Genomic DNA, 17,183 nt, shown 5'->3' with positions numbered 1-17,183 from the left:
TTGGCCATAGTAAATAGTAAATTGACGACGACGGCGTCCCATCACCAAAAGACCTTCCCATTGCCACAGACACACGCGCCCGCCCGCCCACGCCCACAATGCGTCCTCTCACCGAGCCAGAAACAAAGAGCCTGTTCGAGAAGCTCGCCAACTACACCGGCAGCTCCCTCAAGAACCTCATCGCGCCGCTCGACGACTCCCCCAACGCCGACCGCTACGTCTTTCGCCTGCAGGGCAACCGCGTCTACTATGTGTTGCTCTCCGTCGCCAACCTGGCCACATCCATGGCGCGCGAGAATCTGTTATCTCTAGGCATCTGTCTCGGTACGTTTTTTCCCCCTTCTACCCCTCCCCCTCCTTCCCAATGCCAGTCCCCTCTCCCACAACGACCATTTTGCCAACACTCTATACAAAATACAGGCAAGTTTACCAAGACGGGCAAGTTTCGCCTGCACATCACCGCCCTCCCCATCCTCGGCCAGCACGCCCGCTGGAAGGTCTGGGTCAAGAGCAACGGCGAGATGCCCTTTTTGTACGGCGGCCACGTCGTCAAGGCCCACATTGGCCGCTGGTCCGACGACTGCCCGGAGCACCAGGGCGTCGTCGTCTACAACATGAACGACACGCCGCTCGGGTTCGGCGTCACCGCCCGCAGCACCGCCGAGGCCCGCCGCCTTGACCCGACCGGCATAGTCGTCTTTCGCCAGGCCGACTGCGGCGAGTTCCTGCGCGACGAGGACAATCTCTTTGCGACCGGGTGAGATGGGCGAGGCCACGACAATGGACGATGCGATGCGATGCAAAAATAAAGGGTTACACTCTGGGCCGGGTTACGTATCTAATACGAATGGAGAGGCCGCTAGAGTTTTCTTTTGCAAAAGTTTATACCAGTATAAATGGAGTTTCGGCGTTGGGGGCTACCAAAATTCGGTTACATGGACCAACATGATGTATGGACATTTACTTTACCACATTTTCATATACAGGCGTTTGCTAGGTTTAGTTTCCAATTACAACTTGACTATTTGTGCAAAAGAGAGGCGAGAGTACGCACACACTACATTGCGACTTATAGATTTGTTGTATTACAATCACAACGGTAGGGAGAAAAGGTCAAGAGAGAAAGGCCAGAGTCAAAGTATCATTTTCAAAAGTAACAAGACAGTAAAGAGAGGCACCCATTGATGTGCCGTGATATCCAAAATCAAAATCAAAACTCCAAAGCATCTCTGGTATGCATGTATGCCATTTATAGTAGAAAATTATGTTGATCATGAAATCTGGGCCATGCTCAGGGTGGGGGACACTGGTCGACTATTATTGCGGACAAAGGCAATATGCGATCTATGCGCAACGTACTCGCTGTCGGCATAGCCAAGCAGCTCGCCGATCTCGACACTCTGGTGTCCCATGATGCGGAAGATTTCCGTCGAGGCGTAATTGACAAGAGCGCGGCCAATCTCCTCGGGGACGCCATCCCACATCTTGCCGTCGGGCCCGGGCGTCTTGCGACGGTTCACGACCACGATGCGGACAGGCTCGTGCGAGGCAAAGTTGCCCTCGACGTCGACGACACCGACAGGCAAGAGACCAGCCTTGCCGAGCAGCGCCTTGTGGGCGCCAGCATCAATGTAGACGGTGCCGTGGGGGCTGGGGGTGTGGAGGAGCCAGAAGTGGCGATCACGGATAGGATCGCTAGAAGGCAGGAAACGGGTGTGAAGAGGAGGGCCGCTGAGGTCGGCGCCCGTGGAAAGGAGGCTGAGGGAGGCGGTGCGTGAGAGGGGAGGGGTCGCGTGCTCAGGATCTTCGATCATCGATGATCTGGGGGAACTGTAGAGATAGTTGACAATGCCCAGGATATTGCCAGGATTTGACGACCGGGTGATGATGGTCGTAACGCCAGCTGAAGTACCCAGCTTGGCAGCAATGATCTTGGTCATCATGCCGCCAGTGCCGAGGGAGGAGCCAGCACTCGAAACTGTTGTCTTATTAGTACAGGTTGCGCTATTTTTGCGATTGTATGCCGCAGAAGGGGAAGTTGGCTTACCATCGGCCTCGAGGGCGCCAATGTCGTCGACAACCTCGATCGCGCGGGCGTCGGGGTTGGTGCGCGGGTTCTTGTCATAGAGACAGTCGACATCGGTCATGAGGAAAAGCAAATCGGCGTGGATCATGGCCGCGGTGATGGCGGACAGAGTGTCATTGTCACCAAACTTGATTTCAGATACTGCAAGGGTGTCATTTTCGTTGACGATGGGAATGACACCAATGTCGAGCAACTCGTTGAATGTGTTTTGGGCGTTGAGGTAGCGGGTGCGCTGCAAGACGGAGGGGTAGTGATTAGCGTGGATCTAAAGTCACGATGGAGGGGTGCCAGGCGATCGGATCGTGGTGTGGTATGGTGTGCTTACATCGGCAATGTCATTTCGGGTAAGGAGGATCTGAGCAACAGGCTGATCCAAGTGACTGAACAGACTGTCCCAAAGAGAAATAAGACGGCACTGTCCAATAGCAGCCAAGGCCTGTTGAAGGGAAGACAGAGTTAATTTCAGATTGGTCACGGGTATTTTCTATTCTGCTGGGTGGTCCTCGTACCTGAAGTTGAGCAAGATGCTTGGGACGGCGAGCAACGTCCATGCGTCTCAAGCCAACACCAATGGCGCCGGAAGAGACAATGACGACTCGGTGGCCCTCCTTGCGCAGCTTGACAGCGGTATCGACAATCAAGGTGAGGATAGGCAAAAGAGGTTCATGAGTCTTTTCGTCCACAATGGAACTGGTGCCTGTGATTGGTGTGTGAGCAAGGCAGACGGCGAATAAGAGGCAACGAGACGGCGAGATAGGAGAATCTCGCAGATAAGGGAGGCAATACGTACCTAGTTTGATAACGACAGTAAGAGGCTGGGCCCTGCGGATGCAAGAAGCTTTGGCAGTCATGATTGTCAGCGGGGTGTGTTGTATCAAGTGATGATGAAGCGTGTAATTTGATAAGAAGAGGACCAGAAGACACTAATGGCCATTACTCCAACGGAAATTGTTTGCAACAAGGACTGCTTTTTTCACTCGAAAAGAAATGACTCTCCGCAGACTCGTTCACAGGCCAACCCGGCGGCCCCCTTGGTATTTAAAGGGACCAGCCGCGGACCTCTGCGAAGCCATGCAAAACTCTGTCAAACAACAACAAGAAGGCAAATGGGCAGCTGTCAAAAAGGTACATGAGTACGTACCTTGCTCGCTTGTAGCTTTGAGCATTTTCACAAGCCCGTTGGGTCGATCGATGACACAATCCCTGCGCTACTACGTACGAGGCTATTATGTCGTTGGAAGAGAACGGGGCGGCACGGCCACACAAGGTCGCAAGCGTTCAAGTAGCGTGCGTCAACAGCCAACATCCGCAATGCTGGAAGCCAGTCAGACAACGAGGTAGCTGGACAGGAAACTATACATTTGAACATACGTCGTCGTCTTTGCCCAGGGCCCCAATTCGGGTTCCACCGGAAGAGCTCTCCGTCAATCAGGGCGCGCCTTTGGTTGGGGATGGGTTGAGGATTATGAGGATTAGCGTTTTGGGTTGCCCAAAGCAGTGTAGACGCCCTCGAATGAAAATGCATGCGAAGTATTTTTGCGGCACTGCATGCACATAGGGCGGGCGGCATGAGGGCAGAAAGCGGGCGGTGAGGAGGGGCTCTTTTCTCTGGTGCGGCGTCTGTTTGGTGGAAGTGAGGATTTAAGTGGTCGGTGCGAGTGGGGGGAGGGGCTCGAAGGGGCTCATGTAAGCAGGCTGGCGGTACGTAGCTCGTGTTGGGTGTGGCAGGCAGTTTTTAGATTTTCTGATTTTTTACTGCGAACGGGCTGTAAAAATAGCAGAACTCTCATCGAGTGACATTGCCGGGTACATGAACTCACCACCAAAACTACGGCCAGATCCCAAGTACTACGAGCTACATTGACTCGCCAGTGGCACAGCTAAACTGCCTAGTGGCCCCCCTTGGCCTCGGATGCCCCAATAGGGATCAATAATGAGCCGTACTTCAGCCAGCTGGATCCGCCTCACCGCCCTACGTTGACGCACGCCGAGGCGCTGGTCGCCGCACTAAAAAGGCCAATTCCACCTTAAAATTCGTGTAGCTGGAATGCGCCTGTAATTCGAGCAGAGCTGCCACTTGTAGCACATAGAGTGGCCTATAACCTGCAGCGCAGCCTGGCAGAATTCCCATCCGTCCCTTCGAAAAAAGGTACATCCGTGTCTTGTACTTTTTGTACTGCTGCCACCCAAACCCTCCAAACCCGCATATTCCCCAGAATCGACGAGTTACCGTGGTCGACTCGGCCGCAGTGACGTTGCGACTGCATGGATTGAAATTTTCATTCGGTGCTTCCATTGCCTGATTCATTTAATTTAGTGTCGTTTTTCTGCTTTAATTTTGTTTTAACTTATCCGCTAGTTTTGCGCCTCGCAGCAGCGCCGTCAGCTTTTTTTTTTTCGCAATTCCCGCAAGGGGGAAAACACGACAAACGCGACTCACCAGATGCCTCCTCCAGATGCCGGGATAGGGGCACCAGCAGCATCAGCTGCTCCCGCCGCCGCCGCAGCAGTCCCCAAGCAGGTCGTCAATGATCCTACGCGCACCGGCTTCGACCCCCAGACCAAGTGGTGGATGAACTACTTCCGCATCCTCTCCAACCAGATGACGCCCGAGGGCCAGTTCCACTACCGTGAATGGCGCTACAAGGTGCACGAGGAGCGCGACTGCAAGCGCTGCGAGGACCACCGCAACTGGCTCTTTGCCTACTCCCCCGTCGTCCGCTTCCTCCAGGGCAAGATTGCCGACCTCGGCGGCCGCCTCGACGCGTCCAACGTCGTCTGCCGGCGCTGTCCCGCCCGCCTCGAGGACGACGGCCAGGTCCACCGCCAGTCGGGCGGCTTCAGCCCCGGCCACGGCATCCTGCTCTGCGCCAACGAGATCCGCGACCGCAAGCACCTCGAGGACACCCTCGCCCACGAGATGGTCCACGCCTGGGATCATCTGCGCTGGAACGTTGACTGGATGGGCGACAAGGACCTCAAGCACGCCGCGTGTACCGAGGTATGTAGCCCCAAACAAGACATGAGACGCTCAGCAACTCTCACTCACAAGCCTCTCTCATCCTCACCCTCTCATCCTTGCCCTCCCTCGCAAAACATGCACGCGCACTGCCGAGCCTCACTACCTGTCCCCGTCATACCATGCCCGTACATCATTTCCCCTTCCAACCTCGCATATTTCCACTCGCACGCATCGGTTCCCTATGCCACCTACCCCTCCTCCATGCAGCCGCTTCACACCACAGCCTCCACGCGACACGTCCAAGCTAACCATGCCGGTCCCTTTCCGCTTCTTGCACAATAGATTCGCGCATCTATGCTCAGCGGTGAATGTCGCTGGACTCGCGAAGCCTTTACCCGCGGCAACTGGACTCTCACACAGCAGTTCCAAAACTGCGTCCGCAAGCGTGCCATCCAATCCGTCATGGCCCGTCCCCGGTGCAAGGATGATGTCCAAGCCACGCAAGTCGTCAACCAGGTCTGGGACTCGTGCTTCTCGGACACCAGACCATTTGACGAAGTATACCGATAGGTGTGGGGGGCTAAGCATCCAACATCCAACAACACAAGGCTATATAGCCTATCCTTCTCCGCACTCCCGAATCCCTTTTACTCACACAACACTATTCATGCAGGTTTGTGTTTAGCTCACTTGTATATTGTACCATTATGTTACATGTCGGTTTGGGGCTGAGCTGATTTGATTGATGGGCTAGCATCTTTTCACCTGGTCCGTTGGCCCGGCTCAGCCAGCCCGCCAGCCTCTTCTTTTACTGTGTACATTAAACGCTCAATACGACGTTGACGATACCCCTTCCCGAAAGCATAGCCCCGATAACAAGCCATCGGAAATCAAGTTGGTTAAAGAATAAATCATTCTAAGAAACTGGAAATGTTCCGTATACAAGGCTGTGTAGTAGCATGCACGTAAATTTATGTAACCAAAAGCAACACCACAACCTGAAAAGACCGAATGACTCCTTCACATGCTGCCAAAATGGGCACCCCAGTATTTCCTGGTGCCATCCACCTATTAAAAACCCCAAGACGTTTGTCTGACCCCCCTTGAAAAACTATTGGATTAGAAGAGAGAAAAAGGCCGCATCGCGCTACTGTTGGGCGGTCTTAGCACGAATGATGATCACCCCCCTTCAAGTAACTACGTCATAAGTGTCGCGCCGAAGCTCACTTATACGACTTTTCCCTATTCGCAACCCGCTCGCCCTTGACACAATGTTTCACTATCCAGGGGTGCAGCGGAATCTGGTCCAGCGGAATACGCTTCTCGGGGTCTAGAACGAGGAGCTGCAGAACATCACGGTTAGTATCCGGCTGTAAAGAACTGGAGAATTTTGTGGCTTTGTTGATCCGCACCCTGCATGTTGCAACTGTCGGTAGTTTCCAAAGTTTCAGGGAGCAGCCAAAAAGAGGAGACGAATTGAAATGGGACGAGGGCGGAAAGAGGCTTCATGTAGAGTAGGGAAGAGGAAGCAAAATCGTGCATACCTTTTTGATCAAATCTGCTGCCTCTGCGCTCACGAACGACGGTACCGACATGTCTGCCCTCGCAATTCTCCTCTGTGTCATGATTGCCGTATCTTCAAACGGCGCCTCGCCGACGAGGAACTCGTATGTCAAGACGCCCAGACTCCAGAGATCGACCTTTTCATTGTAAAAGTTCTCCCCCTGACCGGGCCGCAGCATCTCGGGCGGCAGGTAGTCGAGGGTACCGCACATGGTCTTGCGACGGTTGTTTGGCGCGTGTACGCTCCAGCCAAAATCTGAAATCTTGAGCTCGCCGTGGATGCCGACGAGAATGTTCTCAGGCTTAATGTCTCTGTGGATAACGTGCTTGCGGTGCAGGTAGCGCAGCGCCGACGTCATCTGTGCAATGTACTGCGCCGCCTTCCACTCGGGGAAGCGGTTCTCCTTGCGCAGGTGCTTGTACAGCTCCCCCTTGCCAGCGAACTCGAGAATCAGGAACACGCGCTTACTGTCGTGAAAGTGGCCGTACATTTGCAACACGTTGGGGTGGCGCAGGTTACCCTGGATCTCAATCTCGCGGCGCACCTGCCGCTCTACCCCCCCGTGCCGCAGCTCATTCTTGTGCAGCACCTTGAGGGCGCAGATGAAGCCGCTCGTCCGCTCGCGCGCCAGGTACACCCGCCCAAACTTGCCCTTGCCCAACGGCCGGCCAATCTCAAACATGCCGAGGTGAAACTCCTTGGGCAGCATGGGCTGGTGGGCGATGAGCATCGCGGCCACCTTGTCCTCGGCTGTGCCCGCCGATGGCTCGTCCGAGTTGCGAGCGGACGAGGACGAGGACGGAAGCGCCTTTCGGGTCGGAACGGCCGACGGGGCTGGATGCTGCTGTTGCTGCTGATGCTGGGCGAGCTTGCGGTTGATGGCTTGTGATGGCAAGGTCACCGAGGCTGTAACAGGGTTGCTGGCCACGTGTGATTGTATAGCAACCTTGAAAAGGTTCGCCCGGGTGTTTCCGTTTGGCAGCTGTGCCGTAGTCGCCGTGACCTATATTCGCAGCCTCTTGCATTAGTATCTTGGCAACTGCAAAGCGTAGCTACTGCGCCGTCGTAAATGGAGAGAAATGACAGAGTGGAAAGCGAGTTCCATTCAATCAATACATGCTGTGCCCTTGTTCGCTCCAGTTTCTTGCCACGGGCCTTAAGCCAGCATCCCATGCGTACCTTTGTCTTAGTGTACCCGGAGTCATGGTCGTCCATCACCGACATGCGCTCGAAACGAGCCTCTAGCGTCCGGGTCGCCGCCATCTTTGCTCGAACGGTCTTGAATGATAAAGAACGAATAGTGTGAGAGTAGAGAAGCGAGTCGAGCAGGGCGTAGGGTAGGAGAGCCGAGGACGAATGAATGCCAGGCAACAAAAGATTGCCAAACCACCGCAAGAATTCGTTTGTAGGCCGTATTAATTGTACTGGAAGAAGCTGTCGATTTCGAATGGAAACTAGGTTGCGTTTAATGGAGTGCACTGGTGGACTGTGCGGCGGATCGGGTTGCGGCTCGAACCAAACATTTGGTTGCGATGTCGTTGGCGCAGCAACCGACAACGCAATACCAGTACGGACTCATACCACATACCCAACAGCCAGCCATGAGAAGATAAAAAGATTTACAATGTTCGCTCGAGAAATCAGGAGCAGGTGGAGCAGGCAAAGGATACAATTTTTGTAGTAACACTTATATTCTTTTTCTTTTTCTTTTTCTTTTTCTTTTTCTTTTTTTCTATATTCTTTCTATATTTTTTCGAGTCTAGAACTTGGCGGTAATAGTTGTGTCGTCGCCCCTAGTTATACGAAAACACAAAGCGTTGAGATCCAATTTGAGAGCCTGAAGGCAAATCCAAAGAAAACACAAAACATCAAGATCCAACTCCAGAACCCGATCAAAAGCCAAAAGAACCCGAACAAAGGCCAAAAGAAAGCACAAAACATTGAGATCCGCCTTGAAGCCCTGAACCCTCTCCCCCGCCGTCCCAAAAGAAATCTATTTTGAAGCCCTGAAACCCCGAAGTCCTGTGACCTGAGGCGCATACACGCGCTGTCCTTTGTGAGAGACCGTCGCGTTTTTCCAGGCATCCGCCCACACTGGCTTGTCGAGGGCGCGGTTGCCGGACCGGTGGGTTTCCAAGTCTGCACACAGGGCGCTGAGAAGCTCGCGGAAACGCACACCGTTGAAGGCGTATAGATGTTCAAACCCATCAGTGATTTTGAGTCCCGCATTCTTGGTTGCCAAAACCCGCTCCATTGCCGTGTTCGCACGCTGGCAAGCAATCCGCATTAACCGGTAGTGGTCCTCGTCGACACGCTGACGCATTCCGGCATATGCGTTGAGCAGCTCTCTCTCCAGTTCCCAATCGTGAGCCGTGATCCAACGAAGCGCATCCACGTGCATTCCGTACAAGTAGGTCAGATCCTCTTCATTAATCAGGCTCTCGTCCAGTAGTTGGAGATCGTAGTCAATGTCTCCCCAGTGTGATGGACTGCCAAGGGAGCGATATTTCTCGGCAATGTGCGCGGGAACCTGCCTCCCCACTGGCGCTTCCACCGGTGTGGGCACATCAGGGGCGTACTTCCAAGCCTTCTTAGGCGTCACTGGCTTCGGGCCGGTGAATGCACGGATCCAGAGCACGCGAAGCGCTTTGTAACCACGCCTCAGTTCAGATAGGCCGCCTTCAGGTAGTAAGGCAGGTGTTGCCTCGTTCGGAAGGACAGAGCGGATCAAACTGTCGGGATTTAGCCTACTCAAGGCGCGCATTGTCTCGAGAATAACGTTTTCGTAGTGTTTATCGATGTTGTCCAATCCTCGGATCCAATCGGGGCGTTGGTCTTGGTTGCATCTGTTATTTCCGTTGGCGGGACAGAAAGCGAAAGACATTTGAACAATAGGAAGCCAGGGAGCGCGTGTGATCATGCGAAGTTTGTGGTCGTAGAACAGCCCACACCTTTCGCACTGTAAAACTTTGTTTCTCAGCTCGCGGCCGAAGAGGTATCTGTTGTTGGGTGTCGTGGCGGTGTACCAAGCACGACAATCTCTGCGTGCCTGGTATGTGCTGCTAGCTGCAGTAGATTTCATGATATCAAGGCATCTGTCAAAAGTATTGTGGAAATACACTTGAATCTCAGGTGACCACTGGTACCAAGGTCCGCCATTGGCAGCGGCTTCGATGAACCACCGCGGCGCGTTGATGTCGGCAAACGACTGCGCCAGCCTTTTCGGGGCGTACCAGCAATACAGGGGTCTATGCTTAGGAACATTATTGTCGAAAGGCATCTTGACTGAGTGTCGAAGCTCAGGTGAGGTTGAACTTGTGTTGGTGGTTGTGCTGGCAGACTTGTTGGTATAAATGTGAGCCTGGATGTGAGAGTCAACCAAGAATTAACAACGTTGGATACTGGACTGATGGCAAGGGATGTTGTTAAAAAGTGCTGGACTCATGGCAAGGACTCGAGGAGTCTTTATATTGGTCTACGACTGCATACAGAAAGTGCGAAACGAACAGTGTTCGCGCAATTGCAAACTCTATCAAGGCGGTCGTACGCCCACTTACAGTGTTGAAGAGACTAATTGAATTTGAGGGAATGTGTAAAAGCGAATTCTCCCGGTAAAGTCAATGGCTTATAGAGGGTAATAAAGGCTAATTTCCAATTCCTCTCATGCGTGGGAACGCAAAATATTCCAATTGGCCCTGAAGGGGTGTATGAATCCAATGGTCTGCAGAATGCAGTAACGTTTAAATTCTGATTCTGCGTGTCAACTGCAAGAAACCAGTTGGGTCTTGGCCGAGAAGATCAAATTTCCATGGTGACGTGTGTAGAGAGTTTTCGTTGCAAGGCGTGTAAGGCCTGCCGCTAACTGCGATTTTGTAAAGGCTAAGCTTTACATTTTTCAAAAGAATTGGTGCACTAAAGTAGTCTAGGGAAGTTTAGGGAAGTTTAGGGAAGATATTGATACGAAGGAAAGCTACTATGGTGGCTGGTACGGTGTCTATCATGCCTGCCGTGTTGCCACGGGGAGAACAACAACATCTAACACTGAACAAATGGACAAGCCCAGTACAAAATCACCTTTCACCAAAGGTTTGCTCACGAAGCTAGATCAATTGTTTTTGATGCCAAGGCAAAAACATAAAATACATAGGAGAGGCTCTCTGTCGGCCGAACAAATCGTAGAGTTCGCGGATGTCGTTGTGGGGTCGGTCGTCCCTCCAGCCGCGATGATGGATGATGATGGTGTCTGTCTGCCCCGCCAGCTGGCAACCTAATTCCAACCACATTTCTTTCCAATTGCCCGTCCGCACTACAACACGACCAGACATAGAATCGAATCCGATACACACCCCTCGCCGCCGGAAATACGAATCCTTTCCCGCTCGGGAACAAGCTTGAGCAGAAAAGCACGTCCGCAGCCATGCCTTTCCCCATGAATCACATCACCTCGCCCAACGAGCCTTTTCCGACGACGGCGTCGCTGTCCTCGGCGACGACAACGCATGTGCAGCAAAATTTCCACATCGCCACACGGAAGCTGCCCATTTCCAAGTCGGGCGCCATTGACGCCATGACGGAGCGGATCGGCATCCCCATGCCCGAGATGATCTTCGGCGACAACCTCGTGAGTATCACGCACGCGCCGTCGGGCTGGTCCATCTGCTTCGCGACGCCCGACGCGCTCGACGCCGTGGACAAGACGGACCGGCACATGCTCAAGGTCGCGTACGCGCGCGACTGGGAGAGCACCCGCGAGGGCACCACGCAAAAGATCAAAGAGGTCGTCAAGCCGTACGACTGGAGCTACTCGACCGAGTATGCGGGCACGGAGACGACGCCCGGGGGGGTGCAGCTCAAGGAGAGCACGGATGTGATTCCCATCGAGCTGCTGAAGCGGCGTGATCCGATCCTGTTCTTTGACGAGGTCGTGCTGTACGAGAGCGAGTTAGACGACAATGGCATCTCTGTCTACAGCGCCAAGCTGAGGGTCCATGAGAAACGCATGCTGCTTCTGTGCCGTCTATTCATGCGCTTGGACAACGTCATTGTGCGCATCCGCGACACGCGCGTTTACGTCGATTTTGATACCGAGCAAGTCATCCGAGAATACACAGCCAAGGAAGCGAGCTTCGATCAAGTTAAAGGGGTAAGTACAGTGCGAAATGGGGTCCATCCGGCGTTGGTGAGTAGGCTGGCGCTAACATGAGCAGGCCCTTTATCGTTCTGGCCGCCTACCTGACGATATAACCATTGGTCTACGGGATCCCAACATTCTTGACCCGTTCCTAAACATTGTTGAGCACAGGAACGAATCTGTGACCTTGAAGAGTGCTTAATTTCATTGATTCATCCTATGCTTTTCTCTCTCAAAGAATAGAAAAAATAGATCCCAGAGCAGCTGCTCTACAAGAATCAATTCTGCATCCGGTGGCGTTTGGCGCATTCATGTACACAGAGACACACTGTCTACACAGACAAAAGATCGCACGTCGCTGATATATCAAGCGTTCTGTTTACTCGTTAATGGTCAATATTGAATTGATCAAAATATTTTCCTCGTCTCCTTGTTGAGGTTACTTCCATGCACCGCCTCCATTAGGCACTACATAATGCATTCGCTAATGACAAAAAAAAATATGCAAGTGACCCGAAATGAAACAGTTAAATCTCAAAGAAACCACCCTCCTCCTCCTGGTCAGTAGAGGCCATGGCCTCGCGCTGGAGACGGCGACGCTCCCGACGATTCAGCCCGCTCGTCTTGACGCTGTTCTGTTGCTCACTGACTGCTGCAGAAGCCGTCTTGCCATCGCTCGTCGCCTTGTCTGTATTTTTCGCGTGCTTCTGCTTGGCAATGACAGTGGCCATTCTTTCCTTTCGAGGCGCGGGCTTGGCGTCACGCGATCGAGGATAGCTTGCGCCCGCATCCTCGTTGCCGGTCGCTGATCGTCGTTCTCGAAGCTGTCTCAACGCGTCCGCACCTTCTTCCATGGTCTGCTCAACCACCTTCCACATTGGTGGGCGCTCCGCGGCCAGAGCCGCCTTTGCGGCTGGGGTCTTCTCCGTTTCCGCGCCGTCGTCGTCGTCGCCGCCCTCCTTCTTGGCATTGCCGTACAAGCTAATGTAAATTTCGGCGTGGGGGTGGTGCATTGTATATGCCTCGTCGACTTCGGCAATGTGCAGGTCGGCCTGGAGTTGGTTGCGCTCTTCGTCGTCTGTCGCCGCTTCAAGTTTGCGCTTCAACTGTTTGACTAGACGAGCAGCTTTTTTGCGCTCTGGGTGTCATTGTTAGAGGGAGCTGATGACCACGCACACAGTTCACTCGCGACGTACCAAAGAACCTGACCATGTGGTATTTTGAGATCATGGCGCTTCTTCGCCGTTGAAAGCTCTTATCGGCAATGGTGTTCTCGTGGGCGACTAGCTCGCGCTGCATGTCATTGCGCAGATTGGCGGGGATATCGTTGTTGCGGGAAATCATGCGCTGAATGCTTCTCGTCCTCTTCTTTGCCCATTCTGCCGAACCTTGCTTGGCCTTGTGCCTGCCCGCGCTGTACTTTTGGTGAGCATTGCCAGCTGTGCCCCGGTTCCGACGGTTCTCGTCCATGGTTCGTGAGTGTTGCTCCTTTGATATGGCGGCTATAGAGAATTGAGCCCAATATGTGGCGCCGTCGAGACTCGGTTGAGAATTTGATTCAATATTTCGTCTAGTCAGTCTTCCTCGCAAACGGCGTCTAGAAGTAATTTGGAACTTTTCGGCAGGCTGGAAATATTTCTTGGGTGATAAGCTGATAAAGATCCGGATGGGTCCCATCACGTGGAGCACCGAGCTTAGGCCCGTGGTGTGGGGAAGTTGGCTTGAAGCGCCTGAAGCTCCCCAGCTGTCGGGCGAGCTGGTGCATGGCACCCTTGTCGCATCAACTTGCACCTCACACCTCTGCCACTGGACAATGCGACAGCCGCCACGCAGCATCAATGGCCTTGGTTTTTGGCCATTGACATAGAGACCCTATCCTCGGTCATACGGACAATATTCGACACGATTCTCTACCCCTTTCACGACAAATATCGACTGCCCTTTGTCCAATGCAAACAACCTCACTTGCGACTCCGCGACGGGCATAAATCGATTCCAAAATGGACCGTCCAGAGCCGGGTCTCATAAAGTGGACTGCTAATCCGCAGCTCGACAGCTTTGTACAGGTCAACCTCCAACACCGCTATATCCAGATTTACGAGGCGAATGGCTTTGCGCGCAACGGCAAATTCGACTACGTCAGGCGCGTTCGGCACGACGACTTTCCCCCGCTAACGACGTATGACTGGTCGCCTTGCGACCCTGGACTGATTGCGATTGGTACCGGTGGAGGCGTTGTGAATCTTTTGCGAGTCGACGATGGCTCCAACGCCTTTGTGGAGCTGGGCTTGAAGATGGCACGAAACTGCCACGCCGTCGCTTTCAACACTACCGGTCTGTTAGCCGTAGGCCTAGACCGTGTGCGCATGGACCAGAGCTTGCACGTCTGGGATATCTCGCGCCTGTCATCGATAGACCCTCCCATGCGCGGTTTCCCGACTGACGCCCACGACCATGTCGACAGCGTTGCGCACTTGGAACCCAGCGTTTCCGTTTCCAGTCTCAAGTTCTTTGAAGACAGCCCGCATACGCTTGTCGCGGGTATCAAGTCGCATGGTGTCAGAATACACGACCTGCGTGACCCGAACCCGGCTGTTACCTTTCACACGAGATGCAACAATAATATTGCCATCGACTACGCCGATCAAAACTACTTTGCGTCTTCCAGCTTGGATCATCCTGGCGTCATGATATGGGATCGGCGAGCAAGCAATCGCGCTGTGGCGTCAACATCATATGTGCAGACTGTGGAAGAAGATGATATGCCGTGGGGAGCTGCTTTGCGTCTCGACTCAGCAATTGAGACTGATCATGATCCATCAATTGTGGACGAGCGACATTCTATGATTCGATCACTCCGGTATTGTCGCAATCAACGAGGTCTATTAGCCATCCTCTCACGCACAGGCGAACTTCGCGTTCTCGATACGAGGAAGGACTCGCCATCATCTAGCATCACGGCAGAGCAGGGGCCAGAACTACTCCACGTGGAGAAATCACACGAGCTTGATCTGTCGTATCGATACAACTCGAGAAAAAATGACCGTATTGTGTCTTTCGACTGGGTCACACTAAGCTCGCCAGATCTCAATCCTAGACTATTAGTTCTACGAACAAGCGGCAAGTTTGACATTTTGGAGAAGCCGTCCGCGTCGACAGACCACGCATACAAGCTCATTCCATGGAAATCACCACATCGCGGTCTAGAATCCGGCCACGCCTACCAAGACATCATGCAATTCGACCCCAAGCAAGGCATGGAAGTTCTCGCCGCCACGCTCGTAGACCAGGCGCTGCACCATGTTCCCATTTTTGGTCCCGATAAGATTGCCGTCAAGGAGGGCATCGAAGCAGCGCTCAAGAAGCAGGAGACCAGCTGCGCGGTGGTGGAGCGCGTCAATGAGATTACGACGCCGCTGCCCGAATCCTTCTACGCGGCCAAGACGATTGCCGGCAAGCTGCGCTCCGTGCGCCACCTTATCAAAGACCTGGAGGCCAAAAACCCATCAACAGCGGGTCGGTCCCGCGTGCCGAATGAGCTGTCCCTGGCCACCAACAGCGTCGAATCGTGCAGAGAGTTTCACGAGGCGCTGCTCGCGGCAACGGTCAAGACAAGCGGCCTGCCCACCCAGGCGCAGAGCGCCGTCGATCACGCCATGCTGTTCCGCGCCAAGGAAAAGTACCTCTTTGATCCCACGGTCAATCGACAAATCGTGTCCGACGATCCCTGGAAGCGCTACGTCTGGGACTGGATCGCCGGTAAGCTCCAGTTCATGCCAGCACTCACAGCACCCTGCTAACAAACCCGATAGACGCCGAACTGGCAGCATACGACAGCAGTCTGGTGCTGTCCGGCACTGATCTCAGCTATCTCGGCGTCCACGCCATCTGGACCAATGACCTAGGTAAGCATGCCCACCACACCACCCAACCACCAACCCCCAACCAACACAGAAATCAGGACGCAACCCGACCACGCGAGTCAGCCCCGGGACCACGACGCTGCCCGACGCTCTACAGTGGGAGCGCTTCATCGGGCCGTACTGCAAGAAGCGTCGGTTCCCGCGCTTCGACACCGTCTTCACCAAGCGACCACACACGCGACAGCTGTGCCTTGAGATTTGCGGCTGGGGCGACCCCGAGTCGAACAACCACCACCAAGACCCCGAGCACGGCAACGACGACGATGAGGACCCGTCGCCCGACTACCCCGCCGCTGTTCATACCATGACGGCGTGCCGGTCGCTCTTCCACGGGGACGTGCGGCACGCCGTCGCCGTGCTCAAGCGCGCGTCCGCCGCGCACCCCGAGCTCCTCTTCGTCTCCCTCGCGCTGCAACTCATGGACCGCGGCGGCAACAACAACACCAAGCAGCCGCTCGCCGCCGAGAAGCTCGACTTTGACGACGCCGTCGCCTCCAAAACAGACCCCTACCTGCGCGCCATTTCCACCCTCATCGCCACCGGCGACTGGTCGCTCGTGGCCGACCAGCGCTCCCTGCCCCTCGCCGACCGCGCCTACGTCGCCGTGCGCAACTTCCACGACGACGCGCTCACGCGCTGGCTCGACGCGCAGGTGCTCCGCGCCGTCACCGAAGGCGACGTCGAAGCCGTCGTCCTCACCGGCATCTCGGACCGCCTCGTCGACGTCCTGGCCACGTACGTCGAAAAGTTCCACGACTACCAGACGGCCACGCTCGTGCTCTCGCTCTGCTACCCCCGGTACATTGATGACTTTCGCTGCCGCGCCTGGCGCAACGCGTACCGCGCGCTGCTCCAGCGCCACCGCTTCTTCTTCCAGCGCACCAAGTTCGAGGTCGAGTCCACCAAGCGATCCAAGCGCGACGGCGCCAATCCCCTCCTCAAACCGCCGTCGCGGCAGGTCGCCCTCCGCTGCATCTACTGCGACGCCGAAACGTCCCTCGCCAACCACCACCACCACCACCATCACCAACGCACCAGCAGCGGCAGCACCACCGCCGCCGCACCGCCACCACCACCGCCGCCGCCTCCGCCCTCCAGCAGTATGGAGTCGCGCAACCCGCTGCTCGCCACGAGCATCAGCGCCGGCGTCAGCTGTCCCAACTGCGGGCGGCACCTCCCGCGGTGCGTCGTCTGTCTCGAGGTGGTTGGCGTGCCGCGCTCGGACCGTCCCGAGGAGCGCGACGAGACCCGCATGGCCGGCCGGTTCCCGACGTTTTGCATGCGCTGCGAGCATGTCCTGCACTTGGACCACGCGCGGCAGTGGTTTGCGCGGCATGTCGAGTGTCCCGTGCCCGAGTGCCGCTGCAAGTGCAACTTTCGGGCGAATCCGGAGCTCAACTACCATTAGAGGGAGCGCATGTCTTTGTGTGTGTTTTGCATTAGACTGGCGGAGTTTGGTGGGAGTAGCGAGATGGCAACATGTAGATCACTATATACCCCTAAAGTAATACTATACA

General features: G+C 54.7%; 8 protein-coding genes across 8 annotated transcripts; 4 read left to right on the top strand and 4 right to left on the bottom strand.

Moving 5' to 3' along the window:
* Positions 1-98: 98 nt before the first annotated feature.
* On the top strand, positions 99-761 carry CCM_02627 (60S ribosome subunit biogenesis protein NIP7; the record flags this gene model as incomplete). Its single annotated transcript, XM_006667779.1, has 2 exons — positions 99-324; positions 421-761. 2 exons carry the CDS (start codon positions 99-101, stop codon positions 759-761), a joined length of 567 nt encoding a protein of 188 aa, XP_006667842.1.
* Positions 762-1,271: 510 nt separating this feature from the next.
* CCM_02626 (glutamate 5-kinase) lies at positions 1,272-2,937 on the bottom strand (the record flags this gene model as incomplete). Its single annotated transcript, XM_006667778.1, has 5 exons — positions 1,272-1,978; positions 2,048-2,351; positions 2,412-2,522; positions 2,596-2,783; positions 2,877-2,937. 5 exons carry the CDS (start codon positions 2,935-2,937, stop codon positions 1,272-1,274), a joined length of 1,371 nt encoding a protein of 456 aa, XP_006667841.1.
* A 1,592-nt stretch (positions 2,938-4,529) lies between these two features.
* On the top strand, positions 4,530-5,618 carry CCM_02625 (Ku70-binding protein, putative; the record flags this gene model as incomplete). The annotated part of the gene is made up of 2 exons (XM_006667777.1): positions 4,530-5,087; positions 5,391-5,618. 2 exons carry the CDS (start codon positions 4,530-4,532, stop codon positions 5,616-5,618), a joined length of 786 nt encoding a protein of 261 aa, XP_006667840.1.
* A 653-nt stretch (positions 5,619-6,271) lies between these two features.
* Positions 6,272-7,875, bottom strand: CCM_02624 (serine/threonine-protein kinase Eg2; the record flags this gene model as incomplete). Its single annotated transcript, XM_006667776.1, has 3 exons — positions 6,272-6,418; positions 6,593-7,615; positions 7,669-7,875. 3 exons carry the CDS (start codon positions 7,873-7,875, stop codon positions 6,272-6,274), a joined length of 1,377 nt encoding a protein of 458 aa, XP_006667839.1.
* Positions 7,876-8,605: 730 nt separating this feature from the next.
* On the bottom strand, positions 8,606-9,892 carry CCM_02623 (uncharacterized protein; the record flags this gene model as incomplete). The annotated part of the gene is made up of 1 exon (XM_006667775.1): positions 8,606-9,892. The coding sequence occupies one exon, from the start codon at positions 9,890-9,892 to the stop codon at positions 8,606-8,608; it is 1,287 nt and encodes a 428-aa protein (XP_006667838.1).
* Positions 9,893-11,029: 1,137 nt separating this feature from the next.
* CCM_02622 (TipA protein) lies at positions 11,030-11,945 on the top strand (the record flags this gene model as incomplete). Its single annotated transcript, XM_006667774.1, has 2 exons — positions 11,030-11,755; positions 11,820-11,945. 2 exons carry the CDS (start codon positions 11,030-11,032, stop codon positions 11,943-11,945), a joined length of 852 nt encoding a protein of 283 aa, XP_006667837.1.
* Positions 11,946-12,270: 325 nt separating this feature from the next.
* On the bottom strand, positions 12,271-13,213 carry CCM_02621 (uncharacterized protein; the record flags this gene model as incomplete). Its single annotated transcript, XM_006667773.1, has 2 exons — positions 12,271-12,881; positions 12,940-13,213. 2 exons carry the CDS (start codon positions 13,211-13,213, stop codon positions 12,271-12,273), a joined length of 885 nt encoding a protein of 294 aa, XP_006667836.1.
* A 530-nt stretch (positions 13,214-13,743) lies between these two features.
* Positions 13,744-17,074, top strand: CCM_02620 (WD repeat protein, putative; the record flags this gene model as incomplete). Its single annotated transcript, XM_006667772.1, has 3 exons — positions 13,744-15,502; positions 15,556-15,648; positions 15,705-17,074. The coding sequence occupies 3 exons, from the start codon at positions 13,744-13,746 to the stop codon at positions 17,072-17,074; spliced, it is 3,222 nt and encodes a 1,073-aa protein (XP_006667835.1).
* Between the last annotated feature and the right edge of the window lie 109 nt (positions 17,075-17,183).

This window comes from Cordyceps militaris, assembly GCF_000225605.1.
Source record: "Cordyceps militaris CM01 unplaced genomic scaffold CCM_S00002, whole genome shotgun sequence".
Taxonomy (NCBI): Eukaryota; Fungi; Ascomycota; class Sordariomycetes; order Hypocreales; family Cordycipitaceae; genus Cordyceps; species Cordyceps militaris.
Note: the sequence above shows the minus strand (reverse complement) of the source record. Positions and strands in the feature narration are given on the sequence as shown.